The following is a 22767-nucleotide window of genomic DNA, read 5'->3' as shown; positions in this document are numbered from 1 at the left end:
GTAGTGCCTGAATCTTAGAGTTTGCCCAAGGAGCACCGGTGAGTGATGCTCTCCGCGGCGCCCAGCTCCGGGAGGCTGCCGGACTCTCCAGGCCTTGCACCTCCAGGCCGCCGCCCCGGAAACCACTCCCCAGCCCGGAGCGAAGGGGACAGAGCACGCATGCGCAGGGCGAAGGGGGCGCGCACACGGCGGCGGGAGCGCGCAGGCGGGAGCGCGCGCCGCCTTGGACGCCGCACGCGGGGGCGCAGGCGCGCGTCGGGCTCGGGCCTCGGCCATGGCTCACAGGCCGAAGAGGACTTTCCGGCAGCGCCGAACCCAGTCTAGTGACAGCGACAGCACCGAGGAGTCGTCTGCTGAACCCGGGGCGCCGGGCCTTAGGGAGGAAGGGCCACTCCCGGGAGGTGGCCGTGTGGAAGCGGCGGACCGGCATGTTCGGGGCCGCGGCCCTCGGAGCCGGGGCCGGGGCCGGGTGTGGGCGAGTTCCCGGCGCGCCGCGGGGGCGGCTCCGCGCGCGGAGGGCGGCTCGGGCGTCCCAGGTGAGGCAGGGGAGCGGGGCGGAGGGGCGCCGGAAGTGACGGAGGTGGGGAGGGAGGGACGAGGCCCGCGGGGTTCTGGGGAGGGGAGGGTCCTGGATGCGCTGCGGACCGCGGTGGCCGCGGCTGTGAGCACGGCTGCCGGCCTTCCGGTGCCCACTCGCCCGCTGCCCGCATCTCGGCGTTGGGCGGCGTGGGGGTGGGGCGGGGGACTGGAAGGAGCCCTGCGGGGTTTGTGGCTCCTCTGCGTTTGCACCATCGGGTGAACTCCCACCGGTTGCAGTTGTAAGTGCAGTATTTGCTGTTTGTGAAGAGCCTAGATCGTCACAGAAGTAAAAAAAAATTTTTTTTCCATACTACTTTGAGGTAGGGGAAAGTGTTAGGTACTTTTGGAAACATCCTCAGTTATTTTTCCAGAAAACACTTTAACCAGAATAGTCCATTAGAAGAATATAGGTAACAGACACTTGGAACGTTTTCTTGTGCTTGTTTTGTTTTTCATCAGTTATTTGCAAGAAGGGAAATAAGAATAACGCTCTAGGGGCACCTGGGTGGCTCGGCGGTTGAGCGTCTGCCTTCGGCTCAGGGCCTGATCCCGGGGTCCTGGGATCGAGTCCCACGTCGGGCTCCCTGCGTGGAGCCTGCGCCTGTCTCTGCCTGTGTCTCATCCTCTGCCTGTGTCTCTGCCCGGTGTACACTGGGTGTGCTACACTGGTGCTCTCTCTGCCTGTGTCTCTGCCTGTATAAGAATGTCCTATAAAAATAACATCTTTAAAAAAAATAACATGCTATGTCACTAAGTAGCATAAAGGATACAATGTGGTTTGAAGTACCCTTTCGTTTTTAAATACAGAATTTAAGCAACATAAAGTTGACAGTTGTTCCGTTTTGAATTGGAGCTTAATAAAAATGCAGTTTTCCGTTAGTATTGAGGTAGAATTTTTCTCCACCACTATTTTTAGTACAAGTGATTTTGGTGATTTCTTTAATTACGACCTTCTGTTTGTCTAAAGCTTTGAAGACTTTTTGTATTTTTCTACTCTATGGCAGTCACCTGGTCAAACTTTAATTGGGAGAATTGAGGCCAGGAGTTGCCTTTTTGCTTGCATCTAAAACAGTGGTTCTCAAAACTTTTTGGTCTTAATATCCCCTTTATGAGACTATCCCAAAGAGCTTTTGTTTCTGTAGATTATATCTATTGATATTTACCATGTTAGAGATTAAGATAAATTTTTATTCACGTTTTCTAAATTAAACCATTACCTGTATGGATAGGTAACATTTTTGAGGGGGGACACTCTTCCAGAAAATAATTTTTTTTTTTGGTGATAGTCACAGAGAGAGAGAGAGAGAGGCAGAGACACAGGCAGAGGGAGAAGCAGGCTCCATGCACCCGGAGCCCAACGTGGGACTCGATCCCGGGTCTCCAGGATCGCGCCCTGGACCAAAGGCAGGCGCTAAACCGCTGCGCCACCCAGGGATCCCTCTTCCAGAAAATAGAATGACATTGTTTCAATTTACAAGTCTTTAATGTCTGGCTTCAACGAATAATACAGCCGACTTCTCAAAGGTGCTTCTGCATTCAATCTGTTGTGATGTTTCATTTGATATATGAAAAGAAAACCACAGGTTTGTGGTGTAATAGGAATACTTAATAGCCTTTTTAGATGACAGGGTGTTCTGTTTTGATATTTTTAAAAAATCAACAAAAAATAGTTTCTTGAAGGTCAGTTTGCAACATGGCAGCTGAAATCATACTTGTCAGTTATTTTATACTCCATTACGTGAAAATCCATTGGTCTGTTTTGCATTTTCAATGAACCTTTTACCCATGCACAATTGGTAAAATCTTGCATTGACTGTTGGAAACTCTTGGTTCACTGGGTTTGCAAATGCTGGTACATTTTATATAATATCCAAAAGAATCTGTTAATGTTACTGTGTTCCTTCTCATAATCATCAGTCATTAAGTGATGGAAAGATATTAAGTTCACTGTGTAGCATATAAGTTTTCCAAAATTTGAGTTTTCACTTGAAATCTCTAATTCTTGAAGTGATAGGCACTTCTTTGCCATTTTTGAGAAAATGTGTCAGGTAGACATGTAGGAATAACTAGAGTTTGTCACTCATTCTTTCAAATAAAACTGTTGCTTCTTGAAGACAGTGGCTAGTTCAACGTGCAACTCATACAGACGCTTTTCAGTGAGGCAACCATTATGTTTCAGTATGCCCCCCAGAGTGCTTAATACACACTTCTGTTTTGGTCCATAGACTATTTAAAAGATGTGTCCTCAAAGGTCAAGATTTAATAAATTTAATGACTTTTTGTTGCTCTATTAAGGATGGTAAGTTTACCTGTTTGTTTTCTTGGCAAGAATACAATGGCCGCCACTACAGATTGCTGTCACTGTCTTGATTCGTATTAAGAAGCCAGGAGTTTTACCCACCACTGTTTTTGCTTCATTGTATAAATAGCAACAGACTAAAAAGGGCAAATAACACGATAATACTGTGTTTCATACTTTCAATACTTTCATAGTAGTTTTGAACTCACAGACCCTCAGAAAGGGTCCTACAGACTTCCAGGGGTTGATGGACCATGCTCTCGAGAACCACCCCTCTAGTGTTAATCCATTTTGAGAACAGGTAGGAGTTGTTAAATAGTAGCAAAGAAAGATGTAATCAGTAGTTACATTCCTTTGTCTTCTAAGTTTTGATCTTTAGATTTTTTAAATTCTATATAGGTCTGTTAATTAAGGTATATTTTGAAGATAAAGAGTACTATTTATGTAATCTTAAGCTTTAAAGTTGTTCATAAAAAATACAAAATAATTATAAATTAACCAGTCCTTTTTGTCAATACTACTATGATTCTTTCACATTTTATTCAGCCCTCACAATACCCTTATGGGTGTTATCTTTGCTTAATAGATTACTGGACAGACTGTCCTTCCCAAAATCACTTAGTAGAAACAGAGATCTGTGATTTGACCACAGTGCTCGTTACAGGTACTACTTGCCACCAGTCATTGAAATAGGACATAAAGAGAATCTAAATTCCAGAATTAAATAAAATTAGATTGAAAACCCTGCTTCTCCACTGAATAACTTTGTGACACTGGACATGTTATTTAGCCTCTCCAATTCCTAATGTCCTCGTCAATAATAGTACTTACTTTATATAATTGTGAAATTCTGTAATTGTATGACATAGACCTTGTAAAACAGATTTAAGTGTGCCTAGCGTATAGGAAGTATACATCAGGATTTTTTTGTTTTTGAACTTGTTCACTACCATTATTTTTCTTTTTTGTTTTAAATCTTCCTTCACTTTTTGTCATCATCTTTTTTCTCTGTTTCCTTCCATTATCATTGCATCTTCTAAGAGAATATTTTATTAGATAAGTAGATCATATAAATAGGGTAAATATATGCATTTATTAGGTCATCCATTGATTTCAGAAAGAAGGGAAATGGAGAAAGATCTGTATATACACCTCACATACATGGAGAAAAATTAAAACACTGTACGTGTACAATGCTATGTGTTGTGTAGAATTTCAATTACTGATTCCAGTATCTTTTGACTCTTTCTTGTTATATTCAAAAAAATGTCCTGTTATAATCCAGAATGGTTGATCTTTTAACAGATGAAGAGGGTGAAACACATCATTCCTCAGAAAGTAAAGATGATCAGAATTCATCATCCAACAGCTCTAGCTCTCTGGAAGAAGAATTTTCATCAATAGGTTAGTAAATTTTGTAATTTTGATAAACTTTATTTCTAGTATCAGTATCTTCTATACCAGTGATTATTATTTTTGGTAACACAGCTATAGTGAAGTATGGGGCAAGTAAATCATTACCAAAATTGTCAGAGTGCCAAAATCTATTGCTCTTTTCCATTACATGACATGCCCAAAGTCAGACAGCTTGTAAGAGGCAGAGCTAGAATTCAAACCCAGGCAATCTGCTCTAGAACCTGTGTTCTTAACCACTGTGCTACACTGGGTGATTGATGCCAATATCTGAAGGATGGTAAGAATTGTTAGTGAAGATGTTTTGGGTACAGGATATAGCAAATGTAAAAAACTCTAGGGGAGATAACATAGCATGTGCAGAGAACTAAAAACAGATGTTAAAATGAAAAGATTTGGTTGGAGTTTAAGAAACAGGAATAACAACAATAAAAAGCAGACAAATTGGAGTCAGATAATACAGAGTTTGGGAGAACTACTGAAAATTTTATGCAAATAAATGGCATGACCATTTTTGTTTTTTAGAAAGATCAGTCCAGTTCAGGCAAATTGCCACTTGTAAGCCAAATATGACCCATCACTTGCTTTTGCAAGTAAATCCTTATTAAAAGACTCATTAGTTACATGTTGTCTGTGGCTGCTTTTGCACTACAGTGACAGTTTAGAAATTGTAACATACATTATGGCTCACAAAGCTGAAAATATTTCTCTGGCCTATTTAGTCTCAGGGATCTAGAACTTGTGCTGTGGACCCTTGACAGTCTTACTAAGTCTGAACCCCCTTCTGAGAAAATAAAAATATGTAGCTTTATAAAAGAAACAAATTAACTTGAGATACAATTGTTTAAATACATTTTTAAAGACTTATCATGTGTTTTATTAACTTATTAAAAACAAGAACCAGTAACTCTTGTAATTTTGTTTTTATTACACAACTTCACAAGTTACAGAAGTAGAAGTACTTAGTGATGAAACCAGTATTAAGAATTGAAGCCTCGGGGCAGCCTGGGTGGCTCAGCGGTTTTGCGCCACCTTCAGCCCAGGGCCTGATCCTGGAGACCCGGGATCAAGTCCCACATCGGGCTCCCTTCATGGAGTCTGCTTCTCCCTCTGCCTGTGTCTCTGCCTCTCTCTCTCTGTCCCTCATGAATAAATAAAATCTTAAAAAAAAAAAAAAAGAATTGAAGCTTCATAGATAAATGATGCTTTGTCTAGACTCTACATATGGTGCTGTCCATTAGAATTTTCTATGATGAGGGGATCCCTGGGTGGCTCAGTGGTTTAATGCCTGCCTTTGGCCCAGGGCGCAATCCTGGAGTCCCGGGATCGAGTTCCATGTCGGGCTCCCGGCATGGAGCCTGCTTCTCCCTCCTCCTGTATCTCTGTCTCTCTCTCTCTCTCTCTGTCTATCATAAATAAGTAAATAAATAAATCTTTTAAAAAAAAAAGAATTTTCTATGATGATAATAAAATTTTTATATTTTCATTGTCTGGTATATTAGCCACTAGCCACATGTGGCTATAAAGCTCTTGAAATGTGGCTGATGCAACTAAGGAACTGGATTTTGAATTTTTAAATGGTCTCATATGGCCAGTGTGTACTGTATTGTACAATGCTGCTATAGAAACTGATGGATTAGAAAGTGTAAGCCAGTAGTTGTAAAGTGTTGGCAGGATTACACATGCAAGGAGAGAGGACAGTGTTTACAGATGTATGGGATAGTTTTTTTTTTTTTTAATTGGAGTTCAATTTGCCCACATATAGCATAACACCCAGTGCTCATCTATGGGATAGTTTTTAATTATCATGTGACAGAGGTGTTACAGGCATGTAGTGCTCTGGAGGCAAGAAATGATAAATGTCTCACAGAGTACAGGACAGTTCACAGTGAAGAATTATCCCTCCTCAGTGTTTCAGTGTTTTAGAAACACTGAAAGTTGAAAATTTTTTCCTGTGAAAAACTTTTTTTCTTCTGGAGAAGAAAAGATGAAGGAATGCAAGAAGTCTGTGGATTTGTTTGTGGACCCAGGAATGCAGTTATTTTTTGTTCAAACAGTGGAACTATTAGAATGATCCAAGAGTGGAAAATATCTCTTTTGAGATGTTGCAGATACTGCATGTTACACATGGGGCATGATATTAACCTGTATTCCTTAAATAAGATGATGTATGTGAAAATTATTTAACTTATAAATCTGCATGTTTTTATTGTAAAGCAATATGGTAACTTTATTCATTCCACATGTGGCGAGCATCTGCTTTGGGCTAGGTGTTGGGTATAGACAGGACAGGATAATAACTCTTCTCTTGAACTTTTCCTTCTTTATTGTAGCTTGAGAGAGGATTAGTTTTATTTAGTATTAGTATTTTACTAGTGAGTCCATTGCCTATGATTTATTAAGCCCCACCAAGTCATTTGCAGATGAATCACTTCCAGTATTTCTGCTTTTGTATTCATACACTTGAGTATTTGAACCTAAGTGTATCATCTTAACCCTGGTTTTACATTAAAATTTCCTAGAGGGCTATTAAAACATAGTGCTGCTCAGCCCCACCTCAGATCAACTGAATCTGAATCTCTGGGATGGGGAGCTTAGGATAACCAGTAGATTATCAAGCTTCCTAAGTGACTCTAATGTGTAATGAGGAGTCAAGAAATGCTCATGTAACCTGTTGTGAAGGTTTGAGTCTTGAGTCTAGGTTATATTTAGCTGTTCCTCCCAGCTTTAAAGACATGTCTTTTTATCTTAGTCCACATCACATTAAGATCATTAAACCAGGAACACAAACTATGGAGCCCTCTAGCAGATCCCTGCAGTGCTTCATAATCAACATATTTGGGGCGGGGTGGGGGGTGTAATTATTCAACCAGTTAAAAATCAAGTGCACTATGTGATTTTCCCCACACATATTAATGTAATTCACAATGAAAACATGCAACTGTTAAATGCTTTGGAAAATGAAGAAACACCTGATCTGCATCATTTCCCTGATACTAATCTATAAATTAGTACTAGTCCATAAAAAGTAAATCACTTGATTTAATATTCCTTGTTCCTTTTTTTTTTTTTTTTTTTAAGATTTCATGCACACACACTGGTATGGCGACAGGGAGAGGGAAAAGAAGAGAATCTCAAGTAGACTCCGCACTGAGCACAGAGCCCCACGCAGGCTCAATCCCAGAACCCTGAGATCACGACCTGAGCCAAAAACAAGAGTTGGACATTTAGCCATTTGAGCCACCAAGGCGTCCCTGATATTTCTTGTTCTTAGTGAACATATGTTGATTTTTAGTCATCACCTGTTACTGTTTAATAATTTAAGAACTTGTTTTCCTTAGCACCAATGTCAAGCATAATGGTCAGTAATTTCTGTATTCTCTTTTTCCAAAAGTTGGAACATTCCCACATCTCCAAGCATAGGACATCTTTTTTTTGTTTTGTTTATTTTTCAAAGAATTTGGAACAGTTTGTGGTAAAGTTTAGAACATTTTACTTGAGCCTTGGTTGTTTGACATCCCTAATTAACATTGTGAAGTGCTTGAAATAGTGAAAATTTCCTTTACCATTTTGTTTACCTTAGTATTTTGCTTAAATACTAGAAAGTTTTTCCAGAAAGTAAAGATAAATTTCAGCTTAGATCATACATGAAGAAACTTGTTTTGAATTGGAATAATACACATTAATGTTGTTTATATGCTATAAAATAAAACCTAGAAGCACCTGGGTGACTCAGTTGGTTAAGCTGCCTTTGGCTTAGGTCATGATCCCAGAGTTCTGGGATGGAGGCCAGCATCAAACTCCCTTCTCAGCAGAGAACCTGCTGCTCCCCCTGCATTTGTGTGCATGCATGCTCTGTCAAATAAATAAAATCTTAAAAAAAAAAACTAAAACATGGGTCTATTAAAAGATATCATTTAAATATTTTTCACCTGATAAATGAATCTGATTATTTTCTTTATACTTTTTAACTTCTCATTTATTCATGTGGAAATCACCACAGGATCTTGATTTAGCTGTGTGCTGGTTTTAGTCTCTTTCTTACTTCCTGTATGCCTGGATACCACAAGGAGAGGGGAAGGGCATAATACAGCATTCTTTGTGCATCAGATTGGCCTGTACCCCGTCATTCGAACCTCTGCAGGTCTCACAGACTAAGCAGTTCTGTGCTCAGCTCTCTCCCCCTTCCCAATCCTCATAATCTGAGAGCTTTTAGAAATGAGAAATAGTCTTCAACAAAAAGTCAGCAACATCTGATGAATAAGAGAGCTAGAAGATACATTGAAGTCGTATCGTTATATTTTCTGATACTTCTAAATTAGGTTCATTTTCTAATTTACATTAAATCTCTTTAAAAGTAATCTTATTGATGGAGGTTTTGAGTTCTACAGTTACATTAATACCAGAATTGGAAAAAATTGAAAAGACACTGCCTTTTTATTTTCTTTAAATACGAGGCATATGTATTTCTGTTGGTGTTTGTTTTTCATTGTCTTCCTCTTTGTTTCTTTTAGTAAATATCCCTGATTCAGCTTTTATTCAGGAAGCTCGCAGAAAACGTGAATTGGCCAGGGCCCAAAATGACTTTATCTCTTTGGATGTAAAACATACCTCTACCATTGCTGAGATGAAGAAAAATAGTAATGAAGATCCTGAGAGTGAGCCTGATGACCATGAAAGGAGAATACCATTTACCCTAAAGCCTCAAAACCTTAGACAAAGAATGGCTGAAGAAACAAGTACATACTTAATTTATTTACAATATTTAAACATTGAGGGATTTTTCACCCAAGTATATTACGTTAAAATTTTCCATAAAAACATAATGTATCTCATACTTTAAAAGATGTTAGAAGTTGGTTTAAAAAAAAAAAAGTTGGTTTTTATTTAATACGAATTTGGTAAATGACATCATTGTCTCTAAAAGATCTATTAAGATGTTATTACCAAATAATGTGTAATAACATTATTATCTGACCTCCTTGATCTTTTTTGGTAGGTTAAAAAAATTGTACAGTGTCTTATTTTTGATATTGAAAACTTTCATTGTCACCTTTATAAAGATTTTTTTTAACATGGAAGCATCTATAGGGATTTTAGATGTTATTTATTAAGCTCTCCCCTGCTCTGATGAAAAATTTCCTCTACCAATAATCCTTAGGTCTAATAGGACTATTTTCACATTTGTTATTTATAAACAATTACATGTTTTATCAAAATTCTTATCATTTTGAATGATATTTTTTCAGAATGAGACTTTTGGTTTCTTCATAACCCAGAAATTAATTTTCAATATTTAGATTCTAGGATAGAATTTATAATTCCTAATAAGGATTATCAAATGTTTCATTTTTTTTCTAAGTTTTTTCCCCCCGTATATGAAACTGCAGTGTTTTCATTGGGACAGTTTGTTGATGAGTACAGGTTCCCAGATTCAAGTCCCAGCTTCAGCACATTTTCCAGACAAGTTATTTAATCTCTTGATAGGAGTTTCCTCATTAAAAGAAAGAAAAGGCTGTTAGTAGTGCTTTCTTCCCAGAATTACTGTGAAGAATAAGTTAACACATATAAAGCTGCTAAGCCAGTGCATCGTAAGCCCTTCAAAAATGTTAGCTGATGCTATTAGAATGGAAAAATACAGACTACTCATGAATTTTTTTTCCTAGAACCCAGAAATGAAGAAACAAGTGAAGAAAGTCAGGAAGATGAAAATCAAGATATTTGGGAACAGCAGCAAATGAGGAAAGCAGTTAAAATTACAGAGGTAGTTATTTTTTATACCATATATATTAATTTTCTGTGGCTGCTGTAACAAATTATCACAAACTTGGTGGCTTAAAACAAGAGACATTTATTCTCTTACAGTTGTAGAGGCTAGAAGTTTGAAAGCAAGGTGTTAGCAGGGTTGTGCTCCCTCTGAAGGCCCTAGGGGAGAATCCTTTCTTGCCTTCCAACTGTCACTCCAGGTGTTCCTTGCTTTGTGACTATATAACCCCTGTCTCTATCTCCCTCTTTATATGGCCACCTTTCCTATACCTCTATTCTATTTTATAAGAATATTAAGAATATCTGTCATTGGATTTAGGGTCCACTTGGATAATCCAGGATATTCTCATCTTTAGATATTCCACTTAATTACGACCAGAAGGACCCTTTTTCCAAATAAGGTCATATTCACAGGTTAGGACATAGACTTGTTTTTTGTGAGGCTACCATTCAACTTATTATACCTTATATATTATGTTCTCTTCCTACTAAATTATAAATATCTTCTACATATTATAGGCCACTTGAGGGGACTATATTTTTTTAATTTTATAGTAATTGTAACATACGGTAGGTATGTAAATGTGAAGTGTTTAAACAAATAAATAGATTTAAAATGAAACTAATAAAAATAATACTGTTGTTGAGGTCAGGAGTCCTAGATTTGGGTTCTGGCTGTACCACTAAAATATATGCTCCATGAGGTCAAGAGTTATAATTAACTGTTCAGTGTTTTATCCCTCTGTGCCTAATATTATGAGTGCTCAATAAATACTTGTGCAACTTTGCACAAATTATTTAGCCCTTTTTTAAAAAGATTTATTTATTTATTTTAGCAAGCACACATGCCCAAGTGGGGGGGGGGGGTGCGGGTTGGAGAGGGAGAGAATCTCAAGCAGATTCCACATTAAGAATGGAGCCCAACATGGGACTTGATCTCACAACTCAGATCACTACCTGAGATAAAACCAAGAGTCGGATGTTGAAACAACTTTGCTACCCAGGCACAACAAATTCTTTAATTTTCTAAACTTTTCTCATCAATAAAATGGGAAGACAATGTTACCTACATGAGTAAGTGGCTATAAAGTTTAAAATCATAATTTAAATCAGAGCACTTATAAATTATATAATAGTATACAAATATAAATGTTTCATATTTTAATCTGTTTAACAAGAATGCTTTGAAAGATTATTTGCTCTTTTAAGTAAGAAGGTATTAAGATTTCCATGTTATTAAAAGTAAAATGTTAAGTGAAGGTAAGCCTTTGGTTGTAACAACATTTAGAAATTTCTGACCAGAGCAATGATATAGAGGACTATTTTTATCATGTAAAAATAATAGACTTGGGACCCCCTCCCCTCTTCAGTAAAATCAGTATAGCAAAACAACATGAAACAAAATACTTTGAGAAAAAACTGCCACAGTCTTTACTCTGACTGCTCAAGTTTGCATAATTCCTTTTTTAAATATTTAATTGTAGTCATAGTATATATATATATCAGAAGTTCCCAGACTTCCCATTCGTGGAGCCCTCAGTATCAGTAACTTTATCCTGGTGCTTCCCCAGGCCAAAAGAAGTACCAAACAATTCCATTTATTAAGTAGTTCGAGTCAAAGAATTTAATAATATTTATGTCCTGATAACTTAGTATCTTTTGGAAAAAAACACAGATAAGTTGAAGAAAAAAGTCTTTTAATTTCATTTTTTAATAACCACAATTATTTAGTAATGGTGATGCACCTCTTGGGCACTGCATGACGTCTCAGACCTTGGAATCAAATTGTTCACTGTCCTTCTCACCTCCTTTCCAAATTGATTTTCAATCACTACTTCCTTTTTATCATATCCACCAAGAACCCACCTTCACTAATAAGACTGTAGCAGAGGACTCTAGGACGATCTAATGTTGCAACTGTGAACAAATTAAAACTAGTAGTCCAACAAATGATGAATATGTATTTCCCTAAAATATTTATATTTAAAATATTTCATAGCATCCCTTTGAGTTCATTGGGATGCCTTAGCCTGTAGTTTCAGAACCACAGTATGCATACAATTTCAAATTCTGGTTTTTTGTTTGTTTTTTTTTTGCTTGTCATGTTATAAATATTTTCCCCTATTTCTATTACATAGTTTTAATAGTGACTAATTTTTTAAACTGTATAATATTTATTAGAGTTAGTGAATCATAATTTCTTAGCCATTCTTCCTGTTGGCAAACATTTTAGGTTATTAACAATCTGAATTTTTTTTTCCATTATTAATAAGAATAGATGGGGTGCCTGGCTGGCTCAGTCGGAGCATCTGACTCCTGATCTCAAGATTGTGAGTTTGAGCCACTTGTTGGGTGTAGAGATTACTTAAATAAAACTTAAAATAAATAATAAGAATTGGTAAATATTTGCTTGCCCTTTTTTCCTTCCTTTTTTTCCCTCTCTTGTTCAGATGTATGTTGAAGGATACTTAGGATAATGGCCAAGAGTGGTATTACAAATAAAGGACATGAACATTTCTATGGCATTACTGCATTTTTCCATATTGCTTTCTAAAGAAAATTTAAATCAATCTGTAATACCACTGATATTATGGGAATGTTTCATTGCAGTCTTGCCAGGTTAGGTGCAGGATTAGTTGCACCTAAAAAATGGAATCTCAGACTATTTGATTTGCATTTTTTTATTATTAACTGTGGGTGCATTTACTGGTTTCTTTATTGAAAATCTACCACATGCTACTGTATTCGTTTCATATGACTATTGTAACAACCACAAACATTGTGGTTTAAAACACAGAACTTTATTTTCTCACACTTCAAAAGGTCAGAAACCCAAAATCCAGGTGTTAATAGGGCTATGCTCCTTCCAAAAGCTCTAGAGGATAATCTATTCCTTGACTGTTCTAGCTTGTGGTAGCTGTTGGCACATAGCTACCCCTCTCTCTGCTCCATCTTCATATCTCTTTTTTTGTGCCCCAGAACTCCCTCTCCTTCTCTTACGAGGATATGTGTATTGTATTTGGGACTCATCTGGGTAATCCAGGGTAAGCCCCTTCTCCAAATCCTTAATCACATCTTTTGACATGTAAGGTAAAATTCACAGGTTTGGGAGGTAAGGACATAAACTTACCATTTTGGAATCACCATTCTGCCACTATGCCACTTAATAATAGGCCCTACTATGTACAATCTTTATAGGGGAGAGACAGCGGTTCTTTGACAGAACCTTGTACAGCGTCCTGAGATGGCACATAGAAGTAAGTGGTAGGTTTTATAGGTGAATAGGGAGATTTGGTAAAGCCTCTGCAGAAGTCAGTCCTATTTGGATAGGTCTTAGAAAGATGTGTATAATGTAAGGGATTTGAGAACAGATACCTGGATGTAAAGACATAAGATTTGAAACAGCCTGGCTGGTTTAAAGATTTGCAGGTGTGATTAGAGATGAATGGGAGAATTGGTTAAGAATTAATATAAAAGGGGCACCTGGGTGGCTCAGTGGTTGAGCATCTGCCTTTGGCTCAGGTCATGATCCCAGGGTCCTGGGATCGAGTCCCACATCAGGCTCCCCAAGAGGAGCCTGCTTCTCCCTCTGCCTATGTCTCTGTTTCTCTGTGCCTCTCATGAATAAATAAATAAATAAACTATTTTTAAAAATAAAGAATTAATATGAGAAATGATGATGCCTTATGGAAAATATAAGAAGGATAGTTAAACCACTGATTTAGCTAATTATCTGGTCCACTTCTTTGCATGTCTGTGTCTAAAATATATTCTTCAGAACTCTTTCAGCATTCTAAGGTGGTAGTGATAAACTACGATTAGCCGGAGGACAATAATATGAAATATTATAAGATGTACTAACTAGAATATGGTCCTTGACTAGTAATAGAAAACCCATATAATAGTAGCTTAAACAGAACTAAAAGCTTTACCTATACACCCTTCAGAAGACTTTCATTTACTTTTCTTTGACTAGACTAGAGTTAGGTGGATACTTCTATGATGGAGAACATAATTTTCTGAGAGTACATTAGATCATAAACAAAAGTAGCTTTAAAAACACTGAGAAGCAAGTTTTTGTGAAAAGATTTTGTAATTTGCCTCTTGCATGTAATTTTAAAATTATATATTTCGTTTTTTGTTTTGTTTTTATTTTTGAGAGAGAGTAAAGGGGGAGGGGGTGTGGAAAGGGAGAGAATCTTAAGCAGATACCACCCTGAGTCTGAAGCAAGGCTCAATGTCATGACCTGTGCCAAAAATCAAGAGTCAGATGCTGAACCAACTGAGCCAACCAGGCACCCCTAAAGTTCTGTATCTTAAAACCGAAAATTATAAAAACATTTTATTGTAACTATTAAAAACATCAAAGGCATGGAATTTAGATCTGGTGAGAAATTGAAATACCCAGTCTGCTTTTGTGCTATTAATATTTATAAGATTAATGAGCCTTTTAAAACAATACAAATTTTCATATTTTTAGGGACGAGACCTAGATCTTTCCTACAGCAGTAAACCTCAAGCACTAAAGAAGTTTGATACTTCAATTTCATTTCCACCAGTAAATTTAGAAATTATAAAGAAGCAATTAAATACCAGGTAAGTAGCACTGATTTTAAAATACATTTGTCCTAAACATTTAATAGTGAAAAAAGCACTGTGTTCTTAATTCAGTACAAATATTAATATTAAACAGATTTGTAGGGAAAGAAATATCATCACCTGTGTTACCACAGTAACACAACTGACTTTCTTTTCTGTATGTCTTTTTAGTCTTTATAATAGATACATGCTCCATGGTTAAAATCTGTAAATAATCAAATTTTGCTTTTTTTCTTAATATTTTTAAAAGCCTTTATCTGCATTGTTAGATAGCCTTAATTTTTCAAAGTAGTAAGTTGGGAGTGATGGCAGTAAGATGCCATAGTCGGAAGCCTCAGACCTCATTTCCCTTTAGAGACACTGATTTAATATACAGTCCAAAAAACCTTCCAGAAACCAGTTAGAATGTTACACTGTGCCAGGCAAACTCAAAGCCAAGGATATCCACCTGTAATGGGTAAGAAAAGCCATTTCATTTCAACTGCATCAACCACTCTTACAAGCCCACACTACTTGTGAGACTGAAAGAGCTCAACTCACATCTTCTCCATTGAGAGGGAAAAAAAAGAAAAGTCGAACATACCTCCAGTGTTTTGGTTTTTGGAGGGACTGCCTGAGGGACTGTTTTTGCTTCATCTGTCTCAGAGCTATAATAGGGAACTGTCATACCTTAGATGACTTGGGGCCCCAGAAAGCAAAAGACCGCTCAGTTGTGGCAGAGCCAGAAAGCCTACCATACTGCAGACAAACACCAGAGGGAGCAAGAGACTATGAATGCCTAAAGAAGAATCCCATGATTTCTCTAATAGGGAAATTTAATATAGAAGCCCATAAAAGATTTGAAGAGACTCCCCCTGTTCCTCAGATCTCTAGCCAGGCTGATGGGTGATGTCCCTCCCCTCTATGAAACTATTTCCCTTAAGTACATTTTCAAATGCATAAGACAACAACAGAAAATACCAAGAGACATAAAGAAACAGGAAAACCTGGTCCAACCAAAGGAGCAAAATAAATCTCTAGCACCATTTCTAAAGAAACAGATCTGTGAATTACTTGACAAACAATTCAGAATAATCTACTTACAGAAGCTGAAAGTGCTATAAGAGAACACACACAACTAAACAAAGTCAGGGAAACAATACATGAACAAAGTGGAAATATCAGCAAAGAAAAACTGTGGAAAAGAACCAGAGATTCTGGAGCTAAACAATATACACTGAATTGTAATAAATATATACTATATTGTAATAACACAATAAGCGACTGAAAACTTTAGTAGAGAGGATTAGCAACCTGTTTGATCAAACAGAAGAAAAAAGCAATGACCTCAAAGACGGTCATTTGAAATTATCAAAGAAAATGAAGAAAAGCGAAGGCTTAAGGGGCCTGACATACTGTATATGTCAAGCAGAATAACACACATTATGGAATTCCAAGTAGGAGAAGAGAGAGTGGGGCAGTGAATTATCTGAAGATAAGTTCAAAAACTTACCAATTTGAGGAAGAAAATAGACATGCAATTTTAAGCTCAAAAAGTTTATAAGAAGGATGCACCCAGGGAAGCTCACACTGAGACACATAATCAAACTTCCAAAAGACAGAAAGAGAATGTTGAAAGCAAAAAGACAAAAGCACCTTATCAGATACTAGGGAACCCCATAAGATTATTAATAGATTTCTCTATAGAAATATTATAGGCCAGAAGGAGTAGGATGATGTATATAAAGTGCTGAAAGAAACTCCCAGCCAAGACTATTATAATCAATATAATTGTCCTTTAAAAATCCAAGGCGAAATAAAGACCTCAAAGCTGAGGGTGTTCATTATCATTAGACCTGCCTTACAAAAATTGCTATTAAAAGTCCTTGAAAAAGGACTGAAAATGGTTGAAATGAAAGAAAGCCAGCCAGTGACATGAAGCATATGAAAATACAAGGCTGGCTGGCACATCAATAGAGCATTCAGCTCTTGATCTGTGGGTTGTGATTTCAAGCCCCACATTGGGTGTAGACTTAAAAGTAATAAACTAAATTTCTGACACAGCCTTGGTGTGTGTGTGTATATATATAAAGCTATGGTAAACATAAATATAGAAACAAATAGCTATTCATGTACTATTGTAAGATTGATGTGAAAATCACTTTTAGTTTAGGTATAGAATTTAAAAGATAAACAAAAACTGTGACACTGTTATTGAATACAAAATTTTAAGATGTGATTTGTGACATCAATAACAAGTGGAGGAAATATGAAGGAATAAGTAGAATTTTTTTGTATGTAATTGAAGTTATCAGCATAAAATAGATTATTAGAACTATGTTTTTTTGTGATTCCCATGATAAACACACAAAACTTATAGAAGATGCACAGGAGAAAATGAGAAAAGACTAAAGGCATGTGTCTACAAAAAAAATCAACAGAATACAGTAGCAAGAGAAGAAAAGGCAGAAAATACAAGACAGAAAATTTACAAAATGGCAATAACAAGATCTTCTTGTATTAGTATCACCTTAAATACAAAAAGATTAAGCTGTTATTAAATGACAGAGTGACTGGGTAAAAAAATAAGATCCAGATATATGCTGTCGCAAGAGACTCATTTAGATTTAAGAATACATATAGACTGAAAGTGAAAGGATTGAAAATAGTAAACTAAAGAGCAGTAGTGGCATAATTATGAACTGTTATTAGGGGGACGCCTGGGTGGCTCAGTGGTTGAGCTTCTGTCTTCAGCTCAGGGCATGATCCCTGAATCTGGGATTGAGTCCTACATTGGGCTCCCTGCGAGGAGCCTGCTTCTCCCTCTGTCTCTGCTTCTCTCTCTCTGTCTCATGAATAAATAAATAAATCTTTTTAAAAAAACTATTATAAGTGACAGAATGACATTATGGCTTATATAAAGAGATCAATTTATCAGAAATTCTAACGTAAACTATTATAAATATATATGCATCTGACATTACAGCATCTATATAAAGCAAGTATTGACAGCTGAAGAGAGAAATAGCAATATTATAATGAATAGTATGAGTCTTCAGTATCCTACTATCTATAATGGATGGAACATCAGTTGGAAAATCAATGAGGAAACAGTGATCTTGAACAAAACAGACCTAACCAGAATATTCCACCCAACAGGAGCAGAAGGTACATTCTTTTCAAGCACATGTGGAATACTCTTCAGGATAGATCAAATGTGAAATAACAGAAAAGCCTTAACAAATTTCAGACTGAAGTAATACCAAGTATCTTTTCCAAACACAGTGGAATGATGATGTTCATAGAGAACATTTCTGTTGCCCTTTTTTTTTTTTTTAATACTTGGGAATTTATTTTCTAATATATGGTAATAGGTTCCAAATTTTCTTCCTCTGTATCTTTTGTGTAAATCAGCTTTAAAGTAGCTTCATTCCATAATCATATTGCAGCTAAGATATATTGGTTGTAGTGGTTCATTTAAATGGTTTGACATAGAAAAGGACATTATATAGCATTGTGAAGTACTTTATAGCATTTTATATCATATTGTGAAGTAAATATAAAAATTTTTAGATGTACCAGTTTTAGATATTAGGCTATCTATACTTAGGGAGTTAGAAAACTACCAGCCTACTGCCTGTTTTTGTAAATAAAGTTTTATTGTCACACAGCCATACTTGTGCATTTATGTATTGTCTGTGCATGCTTTAGTGCTACACCACACAATTGAGTTCATAGCAATAGGAACTATTAACTCCAAACCCTAAAATACTATCTGGATCTTTACAGGAAAAACTTGCCACGCTGTGTTCCAGATCATTGTTTTTCAGTACTGATGTTAAATGATGAAGATTGCCTTGATTCAAGACTATTTTTGTAGTAACCTCACTATTATTTACTATCTTTCTGAAAGTCCTTAATTGGAAGAAAAGAGCTAGAATTACAGCGATTGCATCTAAAATTGCATATAACGTGGGACTTGGGGTTTTTTGTATTTTGGCTTTTTTTGAAATTTTGAGACCGTTGTCTTACATTAATTATAGAATAGGAAAAAGGTAGCCGGCCACTGTTAGAGATTAGCATTTCACTTTATCTGGATAGATTTTATATTTAACTTTAGTGTATTTTTAAAAAATATTTATTTGAGACAGAATGCACAAGAGCAGGGAACAGGGCAGAGGGAGCAGAGAGAAAATCCCAAGCAGACTCTGCTGAGCATGGAACCCAACACAAGTGTCAATCCCATAACCCTGAGATGAAGACCTGAGCCAAAATCAAGTCAGATGCCCAACCGAGCTGCCCTATTTAATTTTTTTTATTAACTGGGTTTTTTATTCTAAAAAGAAATTACGTTTTCATGGTCTAAAGACTAAAGTTAAAAGTCACACACTATAGGGGGATCCCTGGGTGGCTCAGCAGTTTAGTACCTGCCTTCGGCCCAGGGCGTGATCTGACGTGATCGTGGAGTCCCGGGATCCAGTCCCGCATCAGGCTCCATGCTTGGAGCCTGCCCCGTCCCCTCTCTGTCTCTCAAAACATTTATAAATAAATAAAATCTTTAAAAATAAATAAAATTATCCTCTAATTAGCTCAAGCACCTAAAAACTTCTAAGTGTCCTTTCCTACCTTTTCCCCTGAGACCTTTCTCATTGTGGTACTCTCTTGTGTGCAGCAAGTCTCATAAACCCAGGTTTATGTGACTGTCCATTTCCTTGGTGGTGTCTGTAAGGTAGCTTTGAAAAAAATTTCATCAGACTTCTACTTACTGTACTAGAAATAAAAGTTGGAAAAACAAAGCAGTTTTCATTTTTCTTTGTTTTGTTTACTTAGATTAACATTGCTACAGGATACTCACCGCTCACACCTGAGGGAATATGAAAAATACATACAAGATGTCGAGAGCTCAAAGAGTACCATCCAGAACCTAGAGAATTCATCATCTCAAGCTCTAAATTTTAAATTCTATAAAAGCATGAAAGTTTATGTGGAAAATTTAATTGACTGTCTTAATGAAAAGGTAACATGGTTATAAATATATTTCCTTTTTATAAAGAAATCCCCTTACCATAAGATATATAAGTAAATCGCACAACTAAATACTTTCCTGTTTTCTTACACATTTTTGACATACTGTGACATTAAGGATCCCCTTAATTTTGGGCAGTTAGGGGTTTTTTGCAATTATTTTGGTATTACAAAGTTTTGTATATTAAATTGTGTTAAAATTCCATCTGTTTAAGAAAAATTCCTAAAAGGAATTAGGAAATCAAAGTGTTTAAATGTCTTTGAGGCTTGTGAAACATTGTTTAATTATTCACCAGAAAGATATATTAGTTTTATTTTTAGCTTATTTCGTTTAAAAAATGGGTTGTTTTTACATACTTATTTGGTGGGTTTTTTTCATTTTATTTTTTTCCATTTTTTTTTTTTTTTTACTGAAATTCAATGAATTAACCTATAGTATGTTATTAGTTTCAGAGATAGAGGTCAGTGATTTATCAGTCTTATATAACACCCAGTGCTTATTATATCATGTGCCCTCCTTTAATGCCCATCACCCAGTTACCCCATCCCTCCACCCATTTCCCTGCCCCCAGCAACACTCAGTTTTCTATGATTAAGAGACTCTTATGGTTTCATCTTATATATCTCAGAACAGTCCTTTGTTTTATTAACACATGTAGTCTTGTTTCTTGCAAATTATTTGTCTCTTTATTATCCTTTTAGTTCATAGTGTTTTTCCTCTTTTTTCCTTCTTTGGTGAAAATTCCTTACTACTTAAAATTAATGTTTTATCCTACTTCATGTAGATAAACTTAGAGTTTGTCTTTTGATTTCACTTTTTTTTTTTTGATATCCTGATGTTTTGAAATTTTTGTATTAATCAGTGAATCATTCCTTTTTATAATTTCTGGTTTTGTTTGTACATACTAAGCCCTTACATTGGGGTCTTGAGTTGATCTTTTTTTTTTTTTTTTAAGTAGATGAGTCATTTAAAAAATACATTCAACTTTCTTCACTGCTTTCATTTACATTTAAAATGTTATCAAACAATTGGATTTTTTTTTCTCTCCTCTTGTTTTAAGTTGTCTAACTTTTACTGTCCCTTGGTAGTTGCTTTCTGAAGTATTTATTGCAATACAGCTTTCTTCATTGATCCTTGAAGAATTACACTGTTAAAGTCTCTCACCCTACAGATTGATATATCCATGGTAGCTACTATGGAACATCATTGAAGTGAGGGGGTTGTTGCCCAAGAAATATAAGAATGCTGATTTTATTTTATTTTTTTTTTAAGATTTTATGTATTCATGACAGACAGAGAGAGGCAGAAACAGAGAGAGCGAAGCAGCTCTCTTTAGGGAGCCTGATGTGGAACTCAGTCCCAGGACCCCCGGGATCATGATCTGAGCCCAAGGAAGGTGCTCAACCACTATACCACCTAGGCGCCCCAAGAATGTTGATTTTATTTTTATTTTATTTATTTTTTTAAAGATTTTATTTATTTATTCATAGAGAGAGAGAGAGGCAGGGACACAGGCAGAGGGAGAAGCAGGCTCCATGCAGGAAGCCTGACATGAGACTCGATCCCTGGTCTCCAGGATCACACCCCAGGCTGCAGGCGGCACTAAACTGCTGTGCCACGGGGCCTGCCCAAGAATGTTGATTTTAAATAATCAGTTATTTCTGCTTCACAGGTTTTTTTTACTAGTCTGGTTAGGTCTCTTCCGTTCTCTGGTTTTTTTTAATTTATCAGTTTTGTCAAGTGCCCTCTTATAGTCTCCCCCCCTCAGCTTATGAAAAAGAGCTGAACTCCTCATTTTCTCTTGCTCCTTGTATCTCAAATAAAGAACCCTATTTCTTATCTATCCATTCTTATCCATGTTCCTGACTTCAGCCCATTTGCTTTCATTATTATATTTATTACTGTTTTAGTATAGTTGATTTCCTGGTTTTTATGAATATTAAAAGCGTTGGCAGCCACATCTGTATCTCACAATTTTTTTTTAATTAAAATGTAGGATTGAAAATGCTCCTTTACACATAGGAATTGAGCATATACATATGCTTATGTATTTTTTATAATTCATTATTGATAACCTACAAAATGTTACTTACGTGTATTTCAGATTATCAGCATCCAAGAAATAGAATCATCCATGCATGCACTTCTTTTAAAACAAGCCATGACCTTTATGAAACGCAGGCAAGATGAACTAAAATGTGAATCAACGCATTTACAACAGTTATCACGTTAGTGTATTTCGTGTTCAGTATGATTTATCGTTAAGCTGAATTATCAGCTGGAGAATATAAATATTTGTATTCTGTATAAAAAATGTTTTTTGCGTATCTTCTCACTAACCTTTCACCTACCATTTTTAAAAACCTCAAAATATGTAGAGCCAGGGCTTTAGAATGTCTTGAATTAAGTCTAAGACAAAAAAAATAAAAATAACTTCTAATCATTTTAGTATTTGAGACAATATATGGTCAGATAATGACTATTTTGAGATGAGTTGATGTAAATCTATAGGCCATGTCAGAAATGTAACTTAATAAAGATTTCATGGCCCTCCCACAGATTAGTTATGGAGGTTAAAGACATTTTGGTGGGTTTCAGTAGAGAATCATCTGTAAAATCTCAAGATTCGGATTTAAAAAAAAAATAGATTTGGATTTTAGTTCTTACACTGGTTTTGTATTTTCAGAGATGCCTTCCTTTGATTAAAGTGCTGTCCAGGGAATAGTGAAAGATGGGATCATAACCAAATAGCTGATTAAAGCAAAATGACTTCAAACACATGACCTGTAGTTATAAATTATGGTATATACTGAAGTAAAATATAGTATGAATAAGATTGGTAATGCAAATTTAACAATTCAGGCACAGAAAAAAAAAAACTGGTAAAAAGTACTAAGAAAAAGAATATGCAAAAAAGAAACTTGGTAGAGTTTTGTTAGTGTTCTCAAGTGCTGAACTATTTTCACTAGCCAAGGTGTCAGGCTAGCAAGCTCAATGCATTTTAATATTATGGTTGGGAGCTAACATTGAAATTTCATTGCATGATGAAATATGCAATTCAAGCATATTAAGTGTGTTTATTTACACTTGTATGTATATATACCCG

At 36.3% G+C, this 22767-nt stretch overlaps 1 protein-coding gene across 12 annotated transcripts in view; it reads left to right on the top strand.

The window, feature by feature from the left end:
* The first annotated feature begins 218 nt into the window (after positions 1 to 218).
* GCFC2 (GC-rich sequence DNA-binding factor 2) overlaps positions 219 to 22767 on the top strand; it is a 48520-nt gene continuing 25971 nt past the window's right edge. For 10 of the 12 annotated variants that reach the window (XR_012003117.1, XR_012003116.1, XR_012003119.1 and 7 more), the window contains exons 1-7: positions 219 to 536; positions 4184 to 4282; positions 8806 to 9030; positions 9958 to 10055; positions 14538 to 14653; positions 19466 to 19652; positions 21766 to 21889. Coding sequence is in view for 5 of the 12 variants with exons in the window: in XM_072767030.1 (XP_072623131.1) it covers positions 275 to 536; positions 4184 to 4282; positions 8806 to 9030; positions 9958 to 10055; positions 14538 to 14653; positions 19466 to 19652; positions 21766 to 21889 (1111 nt within the window). In the remaining 7 variants the exon portion in view is untranslated. Of the gene's footprint in view, positions 537 to 587; positions 819 to 4183; positions 4283 to 8805; positions 9031 to 9957; positions 10056 to 14537; positions 14654 to 17621; positions 17804 to 19465; positions 19653 to 21765; positions 21890 to 22767 lie in introns of those variants that run through there. The other 2 variants (XR_012003122.1, XM_072767032.1) reach the window with 2 other exon arrangements.

The sequence above is a fragment of the Vulpes vulpes genome, chromosome 8, assembly GCF_048418805.1.
Source record: "Vulpes vulpes isolate BD-2025 chromosome 8, VulVul3, whole genome shotgun sequence".
Lineage (NCBI taxonomy): Eukaryota > Metazoa > Chordata > Mammalia > Carnivora > Canidae > Vulpes > Vulpes vulpes.
The sequence above is the reverse complement of the archived record's forward strand: the minus strand, read 5'-3'. Positions and strand labels throughout refer to the sequence as shown.